The following is a 13,195-nucleotide window of genomic DNA, read 5'->3' on the forward strand; positions in this document are numbered from 1 at the left end:
TTTTAGAATAAATTGCTTTTTAGAAGACATTATGTTTAATTCAGAAATAAAAGAATAACTAGACCGTGCTGAGCTTAATTTACACCTTTTCATCTTATGTAATTTTGTAAATAGTAAATAAAAGAAAAGTAGAAACAAACGAATAGTTTTTTTGAAATATCAATTCAACAGATTGCTTATCCGCAAAAAAAAAAAAAAGAAAAAAAAAAAAAGAAAAAAAAAAAAAGAAAAAAAAAAAAAGAAAAAAAAAAAAAGAAAGAAAAAGACTCTTCTAAAGTTGCATATGATACTAGTTCAACTCCAACAAAGAAAGGCTTTTTGCCAATCCCATAGGCTGATGTCTAAAGATGTACACAACAATTGCAAAAACCAAAAATCTAATATGAGAAGTCACAAAAATCTCATAGTAGCATTATTTTAGAGAGTGATCTTCACTCCTTAAAATCATCCTTGTCATCAACGGGAATCGGTTGGTTCCTCCAGAATACTGCAAGAGCACTTCCGCCGAGCTGTCATCGACATGATGATGACGTTACATCAGATGTAAAACTAGACAATTTGCATGCAAAATTTAAGGAAGAAAAGAGTTGTACCGCCATGCAAACGACGCTAACAGCAGAAGGAACGGCTACAAGTGGATTTGTGAAATGCTTTTGAGCAAGCAAAAATCCAAGCGCAGAGCTCTGCAGATAAAATGAGCAAGTCAATAGACCTACAGATCACAATTCATTATTTGCCATGCAAATTTGAACTATTGGTACAGAAAAATGACCCTCAAGTTCTAAGTGCATACAACTCAAGATAGTCTATCAGAAGCAATTCTTGATAACATCTCTAAAAGCATTATAGCTGTCATAAAAGGTAAAATAAACTACTATAAGCATAAAAACATTCAATACGTCTACACTAGTCTTTAGTTTTTAGCAGTTCTGCATGGAGTGGCCATTTCTTATGAAGATGTTAAAAGGATATGAATATGATGCCTTGTATCCCTATCTCACCGCTCAGGGTCCTACTAACATCGGTGTTCAATCCTAGTTTTGTTAACTTCTTACTTCTCAATGTAGGCGAATAAAGGGGAAGTATACATAGTGACTTTTCATGGAAGAATGTGGAAACTTGTTTAAGTAATGAAGATAACAATTGTTGTGAAACATGGATAAGAGAGTACAACACTACAGAATGGTGAAATTATAGAGAAAATAGCAGATGATACACTCCAAGAAATTAGTGTTTAGATAGTTCAGAAGAAGGTATTACCTGCATACCACACTCTATAGATATGGTGCGAGAAGTGGATTCACCAAAAGATATTTTTGAAACCCAGTAACCCAGAGCAAATGAGGCACCATGAAGAAGAGCCACTGGCAATATTAGCTGTGCCCCTTGAGCTTTGAGAACTTCTGAAACTTGCCCAATCTGAAATATTAAGGTCAGTTTAGTTGGCCCCTCCCACACAAAGGAACTCCTACTCGAAAGCACTGTAACGAACACCATGAATGCAAGCTATAGACGGGTTGAATGTTTTGCGAACTTACTGGGCTTGCACAAAGGAGAGTAGTGAGAATAACTCCAATTAAAGGTGTAACCGATATAATTTTTGAAGTGAATTTGGGGAAGAATTCATTTGCCAACACTGTGGGGATAGAGCAGGAGTTAGAACTAAGGCATTTATGTCAACGTTCATGGGACTTGGAGATAAAGTTACTGTCTATAGTATGGTAAGTTTCTCCGCAATCCAATTCTGATAGGCATAAACTAGAACCACCATTTTTTTTTTTCTAATTTTGTTTATTAACACCTTTTAGTTACCTCCAACAACTGTTGGCACTAGAACAACCTGGAAAGTGCTAATTGCTAGGCCCTGCATAGAGTGGGAGAAGAAACATTAGTGTGACACATGAAATATAAATTGTTGACACAAGTAATTCACTAGTATACACATCATTATCATTACTACCAGGAGAAATAGAGAGACCATGTATTATTGAGCTTCACTTCCCATATTTCTCAATTCTCAGTTCTGACACGGGACTCTTATTCTTCATGTGGGAGGGCCATGGAATGAATGTTCACAGTTTTTCATTTATTTAAATTACCAAATTTTGCCTCACTGCACCCAACCCAAGCATAACTCGACAGGTCTAGGAAAGCAAGCGTTTTGATGGGATCATCAAAGCTCTGTAATTGCTATTCTAATCTGTACAAGCAAACCCATCAGAAATCTAGGTTGATTGTTGAAAAGCATATTATTGACCATTCTATTTAGTGCTAAACTAGTAACCCTGCCTGCTACTCATGTTATCCAGATTAAGTAAAATTGCTTGATGATGAGTTTTATGGTGTAGTTATTAAAATATTAATTTATCAATCGCATTCGAACTTACAGCGGCGTCAACAGGAACGAGCTGACCAGCAAGAAGCTTGGTAAGAAGTGGAGTCATAATTATAGCTCCTACGGTTGAACACCTACACAAATTCCACAAAATGATTCCAAGCAGCCTTACAGGTAATGCCATTACGATTCACATAAAGTTATGTGATACTGTTTGTATATATTCATGCTTAAGTTCAAACCACTATTATTATTTTCTAGCTCTTATAACATGCATTGGAACTAAGTAATCCACAGCTTGTTGTGAAAACAAATTAATGTAGGCACAAATCTATACAAAATTAACAATAACTATTAAACAGAAAGACAATTGAGTTCTTCTAAAAGATACAGAATATCAAGTTAAGAATAACATAACGTGTAAAGTTATGTAGCCAATATAAGACCTGAACTTATTACATGAAGGCTTAACACCCATGTAGTTTTAGTGGTAATAGTGGCAGATACCCTCAATATGCGACAGAATTTAATTCTGTCACTTTCTACTTGGAAAAAGAAATGATTTTATGCAGCTTACGTCGTCATGAGAACAGATAGCGCCACATTCCCCTTAGAAATATACGTTGCAACATTTGATGCCTGACCTCCAGGGCAGCATGAGACCAAGATAAGGCCGGTTGCAAGAGGTGCGGAAAGTTTTAGAATCTAAAAGTTACATGGAAAATTGTTAGATATATGAGTTCCAAATATATATACATGTTTTATTGTATGTGGAAACTCTAGCAAGTTCAATTCCCATCCACAACAGAAAACATATCCATTTCTAAACTAAATTTTGAGATCCATAAATCTGTTACCAGTCACCTGCCCTCTTGTTCTTGGAGAGGAGAGGGTTCCTAGAAAACGAGTAGGAGATCATGAGCTCTTGCACTGCTCTATAAAGATAAATAACACATATTATGCAAGTTTTGGGAGGTAGTGAATGATGTGTGCTTTTAAAAGATGCTAAGCTCGTCTTCTTTACTGGTTTAGAAGAAATAATTTTGGTTATAGATTTGATCTGCATAGGTCTCTTTTACAACTTGAGGCCATGAAACGTTCTGAAAATAGATTGATCCCAAAAACCAGTGAAAACTATGCTGAAAATCTTGATCAGGAAATTACCATTGCAAATGTGAAGCCTAATATAGGTTTGATCAAGTATTGAGCAAGAAATCCTACACCCACCTGCAACATAAAAGTTTGACAATCACAAATGCTGCGAAAAAGCTCATATATAACTATCTTCAACAAAAAACCAAGACATAAATGTGGATGATAGTTACAGTCCAAGGGTTTCGCAAACATCGTCTGAAATCCTCAAAGGTCAATGTTAACCCCATAGATAGCATGAGAAAACCCAGGCAACCAGTGAAGAGGTCCGTCTCTAACCAAGTCACCTGGAGGAACGCCAAATCTAAACTAGTTAGAGAATAGTTAATATGCAATTCTCCAAAGTAGCAGAAAAATGCAGAAACATTACAGCAGCAGGCTTGTAGATGCCGATAATTGTGCCCAGTATGACCTGTCAAAGCAAGTAAATATGCTTTCGCAAGTAAATATGCGTTAAGAAAGCATATTGAGAAAGAAACTGCTAAAAAAACCCCCAAAGAAAATATACGACTCAAGAAAACATACCCAAACAGGAAAAAGAGTAGTCAGAGTTTCAATAATTCTCTCATACTGGCTCATCCCGCTGGGAGAGCTATCTGGAACGTCCCCAGATACATTTGTTGCAGCCTTGCAAACAACTTGGGAGTGCCTACAAGTACAAGTCAGCAGAATTTTGATCAATTACAAACAATAGCCACAAACCAAAACTTTCCTTTACTACTATTTCATTCCAGCACTAACGTATGTCGGAAAGTTGCATATCACCATCTTATTCAAACTTAAACAAGACATTGTGCCTTTTTTTTAAAGGGGGTAACTGGCATTAGCACACCCCCTGGGCGTTATGAAGGGGACTCCGAAGATGCTGACAAGATTGTCTATTGAAGGCCCCTACTGTTGAGCCACACCCCTCGATAAGAAGTGCGTCACTTCAGCCCCATTGAATGTGCTAGCCGTAAGGATATGTGGAGGCATAGTCCTAGATACTTTAAATCGAGAACTAGGCTGATATGAACAAACTTTCACATTTAAGATCCCCTCGGTAGTCCATTACCGCTAGGCCACCTCACTCAGGGGTGACATTGGGCCAGATCAGTATCTCTTTTGGAGACCCTAAATGTCCTTTGCACATAGTACAATTTAACTATAATTAGTAAAAAGTGTTCAAATAGACTTTGCACATAAACCAACACACTTTTAAGGTTATTTAGAGAAGCTTGAGAATTTTTAACTTTTTCTTTCTACTAGTGCTTCTCGTTTCACCATATGCGAAAAGCTCAATAATCAATCCCAAACTTATTTAATGTCAAGTGTTCAAATCACAAAACGTTCGTAGTGACCAGAATCATCTAAATAGAGTAAAAAAATAAAAAAAAAAATAAAAAAGGGTATGCAACATGTACAAGCCAGCAAAATTTTGATCACATGTTTAGGAAATCAAAATTTTCCAGCTGATCACTATCCTATTCAAAGTGACCATCATGTTTCCCACATTACTTAATGTTTTCTTTCAAGTGATCATAGAAGTAGAATGAAAAACAGAGTTCAATAAATACCTCGAGGATTGAATGATTGAAGGAACACCAAGAGCAACGACTGGACTCCAAGTCTTGCTTCGGATTGTGCAAGTACGTCCATTCTCAGTTACAGAAAATCCACTTCTTAGATCTAAAATGAGTGAAAATTTATTCCAAGTACCAAACTCCAAAAACAAATGATAACCCATGTTCCAAAACCAGCAAAACAATCACAAAAAGAAGAAGAAAATTTAAACAAAATAAAATAAAACTTACCCAGATGGGTTTGGAGCCTCCTCCTAGCAAATAAAGCAGTGCTAGGCCTATGGAAAGCGTGACATGTGTAGAAGTTGCAGTCTTTGGTGGCAAGTCTAGAAATGGACGCCATTGAAGAATTGAGAATATGGTCGATAAACAGTGAAAATTGGGCTTTGCTTTTGGAGTGAAAAGTTTTTACATGCGATAATGATATGAAAGACGCTTTGGTTTGAGTTATGGATACGGAAGCAGTCGTGGAAAACGATGCACCGCACACATCAATTATATCATATGGCCTCATCCAAAATCCAAATTCAGCAAACCCGATTTGCGTTGATTTTTCTTTATTCAAAGCGGGTGATTGACGAGATTATTTCATTTCACTCATTTAAGTTTAAAATTTAAATTTTATTACAGTAAAAAATTTTCAAAAATAATCACATTTAATTTTTTTATTATAATAAAAAATTCTCACATAAAATTATATCTGAACCCAAATTACTCTTTTTTGTTGATGAAGTTTTTGGATTCTTGCAATTATTGGACGTAAGGGTAGTAAATTATATTAGTGGATCGTATTTGTGTCAATCTATTTATTAATCATGTTAAAAAATATCAATCTAAATATGATATATTTATTAAACGTGTTAAAAATGTCAACCAAACACGATCTATTTATTAATTTTGTTAATCGTATCAACTCATATAGCCCGTTTAAATTAATATATTAAATAATTAATTAATATAATAATTACTTATTTAACACGGTCAAGACAAATTTAACATATTTATTAGTCAATTTATCTTTCCCTTTAAGAAAAATAAATGAATTTTACATACAAATATTAAAATTCACATTATTTGTATTTAATATGTCATATAAACTTTCATGTTATATCACATGTCATTAGATTGTAAATGACACATATAGTTTATCGTGTCAACTCGTGTTAGGAGGTCAACCATAACCCAATTTATTTATTAATCATGTTAATCGTGTCAATCTAATTATGTTCTAAATCTATTTATAATAAATTCAAACTTACTAAGTTTATACAGATTTCGAATCGTGTCATCGTATCTAAATTGACAGCGATCGCTACAAATGGGCTTTAGTATTATTGCCCACCTAGCGCAAACAAAGGTTAAAAAGAGAAAGAAGACATTGTACATCGGTCTGAATTTTTTCTTAATCTTAATTAATATTTTTAATTAAATAATTATATTAATCAAAAAAATATTAATTAATAATAAAAAATAAAAATTCTGAATTATACATTCCTAAAAATTTCTGAGCGTACTTTCTCCCCTTTGTAAAAATTACTTTGAGTGTCATGGGAGTAATTTTGTAGGTTCTATTTGTGTGTTGAAGTTTTAATCAACGTATTGTTTTTTCTCCCACCGTTTCATTCTAGCAAACATAATGTTAGTGCTAACAACGTGTTAACAGCTATAACACCTCTATAAGCTTGATTACAACAACAACAAAAAAAATCTATTAAGTGTGGTGGCATGGTATGGAGGGGGGCAGAAAACGGACTTTGGTTCTAATAATTGTGTATAAACGTTTAATCGAACGTGTTTTGGCTGAATATCACATATATATAGGCAAGGAGAACATATATTGAAAAAAAAAATATCATGACAAGCAAATCAGACATAAAATTAATTAGATAGTAGATATGAAAAGAATAGTAGTTGAGTTGACTCAATAAAAAAATATTTAAATAGAGACATTGAAAAAAAAAAAAAAGATTATCTCGGTGAGAAGAAAATGAAGAAAAGGGTATTCATGAAATTATAATATTTGAAAGGGTTGCGTCAAAAAAACAGTTTAAGAATATACGGATGTGTTTAGAATTCGTTCCAAAATGTTTTTATTTTTTTGTATGAAAATGAAAACGAAAACGTTTTCATTTTCATTTGAAATCATTTCTAAAAATGCGTTTGGTAGTTTTATTCTGAGATTGATTTCAGTTTAAAAAAACTGAAATAGTATTTGGTGGTTTAATTTTTAAAAATATGTAATAATATGTAAAATTTAAAAATATTAAATAAATAATAATATTAATATATTATTAGATCAACAAAAATCACAAACTCAGGTGGATTCCGAAAAGTCTCTCTTAGGACTTTTCTCGAATAGGTGGTGTGCATTGCAAGAGCTGCAAAATTTTGCAACTATGGACAACTCTTTGGAACCGTAGGAGATTGAACATCTACAGACGACGGACTATAATCTGCCAACATACAAGAGTAAGAAAGAGACTTAAACCTGCAAATCAGATCTCATAACAAAAAAAACCGCTAAAAATTTGCTCCCTCCATCTCTGCAAATCAGATCCGTTGCCGCCACCCCCACATCCCAGCTCTGGCAAGCCCAGGCAAATCCCGCTGCCAACTTCACGGCCAAGCTCTGGCGAGCCCAGGGAATTGCGCACCTCCGTGGCCGTGATTATGTGAAAACATCGTCTGAGAACGGCGTCTTGAGTTCGGGGAAGAGAGAGAAACGTGTGGAGAGGAGAGAGAGAGAGAGAGAGATATCAGAGAAGATAGCCAGAGCGAAAGAGAGAGAAAAAGAAAACGGAAAAAATGAAATTAGATTTTCAAAAAAGGACAAAAACATTTTTGTTTTTAATTTTTAGAAAAATTTACACCAAACGCATTTTGTGAAACTATTTTCATTTTTTATTCTCGAAAATCGTAAAAAATAAAAACAAAAACGGAAACAAACAGGCCCTACATATTTAAAAAAAAAGTCGTTTTAGTTGGTCCTTTAAAACAAGTCGTCTTTTAAATTGTTATGGGAGAAGTGCCATTCCTAACCAAGCGTACATGCATGCAGCATTTAAATTGTTATGCAACCTAATTGGACTAAACTTACAACTCAGTATTTTGGGAGATATTTACGTTGCCTGAAACAAAAAATATTGGTGGATTGACTTATGGCAGTGGGGAAAAACTCTCAGCTAAACCAAAAATACTAAAATACCCTCAAACTAAACTTGAGAGTTTTTTCTCCCTCTTTTCTCTCTCACATTCACATCCTTCGAACTGGCCGGCAACGACGGTTACTGGCTGATAACTAGTCGATGTCACATTGGTTACCATCGATCATCGGTTCAGTGTTACAGTAGCTGTCAATCACCGGCTGGTATCACGGTGGATACCATTCGATATCAAGATGGATACCATTTGGTATTATAGTGAATTGTAAGGGGCATGTTTGGTATTTTGTAATATGGTGTGATTGACATGGCATGACTGCTAATATGAAAAGCTTAAAAAAGTATATAGGTCAATATTTAATTATAAAAATTAATAAGCCATAACTTGTCAAGTTATGGTTCATAACCAGATAAGTTATGGACAAACTTGTCAAGTTATGATTCATAACCAGATAAGTTATAGACAATAACTTGCCAAGTTATGGTTCATAACCAGACAAGTTATGAACGAAAACAGTAATTTGGCCTATTTATTAACTTATGTAAACTATTCGTCTATTAATTTTAATTCATCTCAAATTTTTACCTATTTTCCTCTTTCTCCCTTCTTTTTTTAAACACAAGTCAATGAATCAAGCCTTCGGTTACTTCTGTGAATAGCCCATACTTGGGCCTTTTTCATTTGGATCCATATGAGAAAACAATGTTGGATAACCTAGCTTTCTTTACGCAACCGTGGCTAAGTGATTAGTGGGCCTTTCTAATTTCTAAAAGTTCCAGAAGTAATCTATGAAGAAAGCAAGAAATAAGACTAGTTTAAAAGTAGATAAATATTGCAGTATTTTCCACTGCTAGCAAGGAAGGCAAACATCAGGTGTAGTGCTGGTTTTCTCTTTTTAAATTGTCCTTTAGTTTGTGTGAGTCTATTAGCAGTGACAAACATATGACATATCATTAATTTGGTCCAAGCTATCTTTTGGACTTTGGAGCCTACTCATAGAGAGCTTTGTTGGTTGTTTTTATTGTGCTTGAAAGAAAATCTCATGGAATAATAAGTTGTTGATTTATTGGCTCTCTTTTTAGCATTAATAATTTTCTTGGATATAGATTCAGGATTATATCTTTTTGATTCTTATCTATCTACATATCTATATCATCTGTCCCACTACTATTTAGGTCTCCTAACTATTTTTTTTGTGTTCATATTATATCTCCATTTTCGTTATGTTTATTTTTTTCTCACAAAAATGGATATCCCATACTCCTCGCAGTGGTCCAAATGAAAAGAGCTGTTTGGACTGAGAGAAAATGGAGGTATTTAGTGCAAGGTATCACCCAGTCAAGAAAATCTGGTCAGCAATTGGGAACTTTTCGTGGGGACCTCGGTGGACGTGTTACGCGGGCTTGATTAGGGACCATACACTATTGGTCAATATCATGTACACACTACACTACAACGATATATATATATATATATATATCTAGTATATATAAATAGCCCTTATATAGTATTATTCACGTTTTATCACTCTCCAACTACTCTGCTTTATTATGCATAGCTAAAGGTAGAACTTTGTCTCAAAGACTCTCTTTAACCACGGAGACAAAATTATTCAGACGTAAAGGAGTTTTAGCGCAACTACTGCATTTAATTTAGTAGCTTTTGAAAGGTTTTTATTTATTTATTTATTTACTTTATATTTTAGAGTTAGAACTCCTACATTTCACCGATTTGAGTTTAGAATTCTAGTCTCGCTACAGTAAAAAGCTCTCAAAAATAGTCACATCTAACTTTTTTACTACAGTAAAAAGCTCTCACATAAAGTCACATCTAAACTCGAATTAAAAACTCAAATCAGCGAACTAAACGGACCTACTTCATATCTACTATTTCTCTAACTTACATGGCTGGCACTTAGGAGTTAGGTTTGTCGTTATTTCATATATTATACTCCTGAAATGATGGTATATAATGGTTTTGCAATGAAGTTCTTGTTTGTTACTGATTTTCTTGCTAGGTGCTCACATTTTCCTCTTTTGTTTCATTTCTTAGAGTAAATTCCATTACACCTTAAGTTTTTCATTCTTGTATAATACGCCTCAAACTTTCAATTTTAGCCAATTACACCCCTAATTTTAGAATCAGTAGCAGTTTAGGTCCAACAACTAACTAGCATTATCGAATTGATGGTTTTGCACACGAGATTGACTATGCTGTTGTTTCTATTGGAATTGTATCGAGCCTGTCAACTATAACATCCTATGCATGGAACACACATGAAAGAAAAAGTTCGTTTTAAATTAGGTAACTTGCGAATTTTGTATCATGAACTGTCAATTTGATAACGTTTTTTAGCTATTGGACTTTAATTGCTACTGATTTGAGAGTTTAGGTGCCATTTTCCAAAATTGAAAATTTGAGGTGTATCATGAAAAAAAATGCAACAATGGAATCTACTCTAATATTCAATATCTGACTAAGAATATATTTTTTTAATTATTTGAGAATGGGATCTTTTACACCCAAAAAAAGGAAAAAAAAAAAAAGATGAACATCAACTATAGCAAACACCACATAGCATGTACTCCTTCCAAGTTCCAGATAACGTCCATAACTTCAGGTTCCTTGACGTTGCTTCTACAAGATTAAATTTTACCAAAATATATTATATAATAGTAATAATTAAGTAGACAAATTTGAAGCAGTAATAGTACTATAGTAATAACAAAAAAGGTTTTGGCGCTTTTGCCATTTCCATGAATTGACGAGTTGTGCCTCAAAATTTTAATTTTTGACAAACTATTCATGAGTTTAATAAAGAAAAAATAGTGCCACAAGTCAACAAGACAGTTACAATTCAGATGAAAACACCTTCATGGTCGTTAATTCACATACTTCATCTTCGTTCAAAATTTTAGTCCTTTCCCTTTAAAGTTCCCATGAGGTCTACGTGGGCATCTGAACAATCGTCATATTATTTGAGGCATTCTGCAAAGCTTTATTAATTGCATTGTAGTTTATCAAAGTAACAAAGTTTAGAGAACAACTTCACTATTCGTGAGAAATTCAGGAGGTAAAACGACAAAAAGAATAAATAAACACATTCCTTTAAAAAGGAAAAATGTAAGGAATACTATTAAGTGGTTAGAAATTGAATAATACAATGTGGGTTAGTAGTTTTCCGAATTATTGGAATAAATGAAGTAGGAGGTATTAATCAAAGTGAAATTCAAAACTCAAGCTAACAGATCACAACAGAGTTGAATCCAAATTGTCTAATATTACAAGAGAATTCAACTCTGAAAATAGTCTGCAATTTTCTGCAGTTACAATGATCTTGGAATCACCCAAATACCCTATAATTAGCACTTAAAGTAGTTAGTTTTCCCTTCACTTGGATTTTAGTATGACTGCAACGATAAAAACTGTAAATAAGAAACTTAATCCTAATTACGTTGACATAATGGTACATTATTATCTGTAATAAAAGTAATAAAGAATTTGCATGTGGTTTATGGCTTTGTGCAGCTAGTCAAGGGGTGAACGTGGGTTTGCATTTGTGAAAGCAATTTGTCAAAAAGAAAAATGGGGTGCAATCATTATTATCAAAGTTTTATTCTTTTCTTTTTCCTTTTTTTTTTGTTTTTTTTTTTGTTTGCTTTGATAGTCGAATTTGAGAGGTTATGACTTATATACTGGGGGAGGATGATGTTGACTGTTAGGACATGAGTTTCCCAGTAACCTGAGATTACGAGGATTGAATTCGGTGTGTGCGGAACACCTTTTCCTTCCAAGATTACGGGATGTGGAGGACACACTTCTACGTGTTGCAACCTGCCAACTTAGCCGCTTCCAACTTAGATCTCGTTCATTTTACCGATTTAAGTTTAAAATTTAAGTTTTACTATCATAAAAAACTCTTAAAAACAGTCACATCTAACTTTTTTATGTTGGTTCACGAATCAAATTCAGGTGTGAAAGCGTGGCGGGGAGGCGGATCGTGTATAACAAAAATTTTCATAAAACTTTTGAGATACTCTATAGATTATATTAATTTATGCACGAATAAATTAATCGCATTAATTTATATACCAAGTACTCAATCCAAAAAAATACCTGGAAGCCGACTCGGATGATAACTTGAATTCTTTGACCACGAACAGTCCTTACTCCAAGTTTGTGTTTAGAATACCAAAGTCTTCCATGTCAATTCCTTGATTCCACGTAGACGTGTGTGTGAGCACACGTGAGACAAAACATGTTTCTTAAACACTCGAATTTTCACAAACACCAACGCATGTACGATGTGAAATTTTTGGAGAAAAATATTTTTGCTCTCTTTTTCCTTGAGAAATTCAGCCACACTAATCCAATTAGGGCTCAATTATGTTTCAAAAATTGTGTCCACAATTTTCTATCATTCTCATATTTAAAGAGTAGAAGTCAAACTTCAAAACAGAATCAAATCTCTATCTCCAATTTTGAATTTGGAACAGAAAATCTCTCCCCATTATCCACAAGGTGGCCGGCCACACTTAGGGTTTTCTAACCCTGTGTGTGGCGCCAAAACTGGATAAGGAAGGAAGATAATTCATCATTTATCCTGTAGTCCAATTTTAATTCAAATTCAAATTTAAATAATCACATTATTTAAATAATAATTAATTCTCAATTAATTATTTTTCGAGTATTCAATTTTAGAATTCTGTAATTTTAAAATTCTCATTTTACCCTTTGTGTCTGGTAGAATTAGAAGGACGACGTGGGGACTAATGGACCTATAATCCCGAGCTCCAATAAAATTAATAATTAATTAAACACTTTAATTAATTAATTAATTCTATTAATTCTAATAGTTACTCCACTATAAACTTGGAATTGAACTCTCGAAATTAAAGACATTAATTACTTCTAAACTGCGAAGTGTCCATTTGATATAGTCATTACATATAGATCAATCCTCCATAAATAATTCATAATTAGA

The 13,195-nt window shown here is 33.7% G+C and overlaps 1 protein-coding gene across 1 annotated transcript; it reads right to left on the reverse strand.

The window, feature by feature from the left end:
* Window positions 1–260: 260 nt before the first annotated feature.
* Window positions 261–5,559, reverse strand: LOC21408298 (sodium/pyruvate cotransporter BASS2, chloroplastic). Its single transcript, XM_024167306.1, has 13 exons — window positions 5,281–5,559; window positions 5,044–5,155; window positions 4,013–4,136; window positions 3,858–3,899; window positions 3,661–3,774; window positions 3,500–3,562; window positions 2,913–3,040; window positions 2,388–2,469; window positions 1,813–1,864; window positions 1,539–1,636; window positions 1,261–1,419; window positions 594–683; window positions 261–509 (listed from the first exon to the last, which is right to left on the reverse strand). The coding sequence occupies exons 1-13, from the start codon at window positions 5,390–5,392 to the stop codon at window positions 432–434; spliced, it is 1,254 nt and encodes a 417-aa protein (XP_024023074.1). The 5' UTR covers window positions 5,393–5,559; the 3' UTR covers window positions 261–431.
* Between the last annotated feature and the right edge of the window lie 7,636 nt (window positions 5,560–13,195).

This window comes from Morus notabilis, unplaced genomic scaffold (genome assembly GCF_000414095.1).
Source record: "Morus notabilis unplaced genomic scaffold, ASM41409v2 Scaffold100, whole genome shotgun sequence".
Lineage (NCBI taxonomy): Eukaryota > Viridiplantae > Streptophyta > Magnoliopsida > Rosales > Moraceae > Morus > Morus notabilis.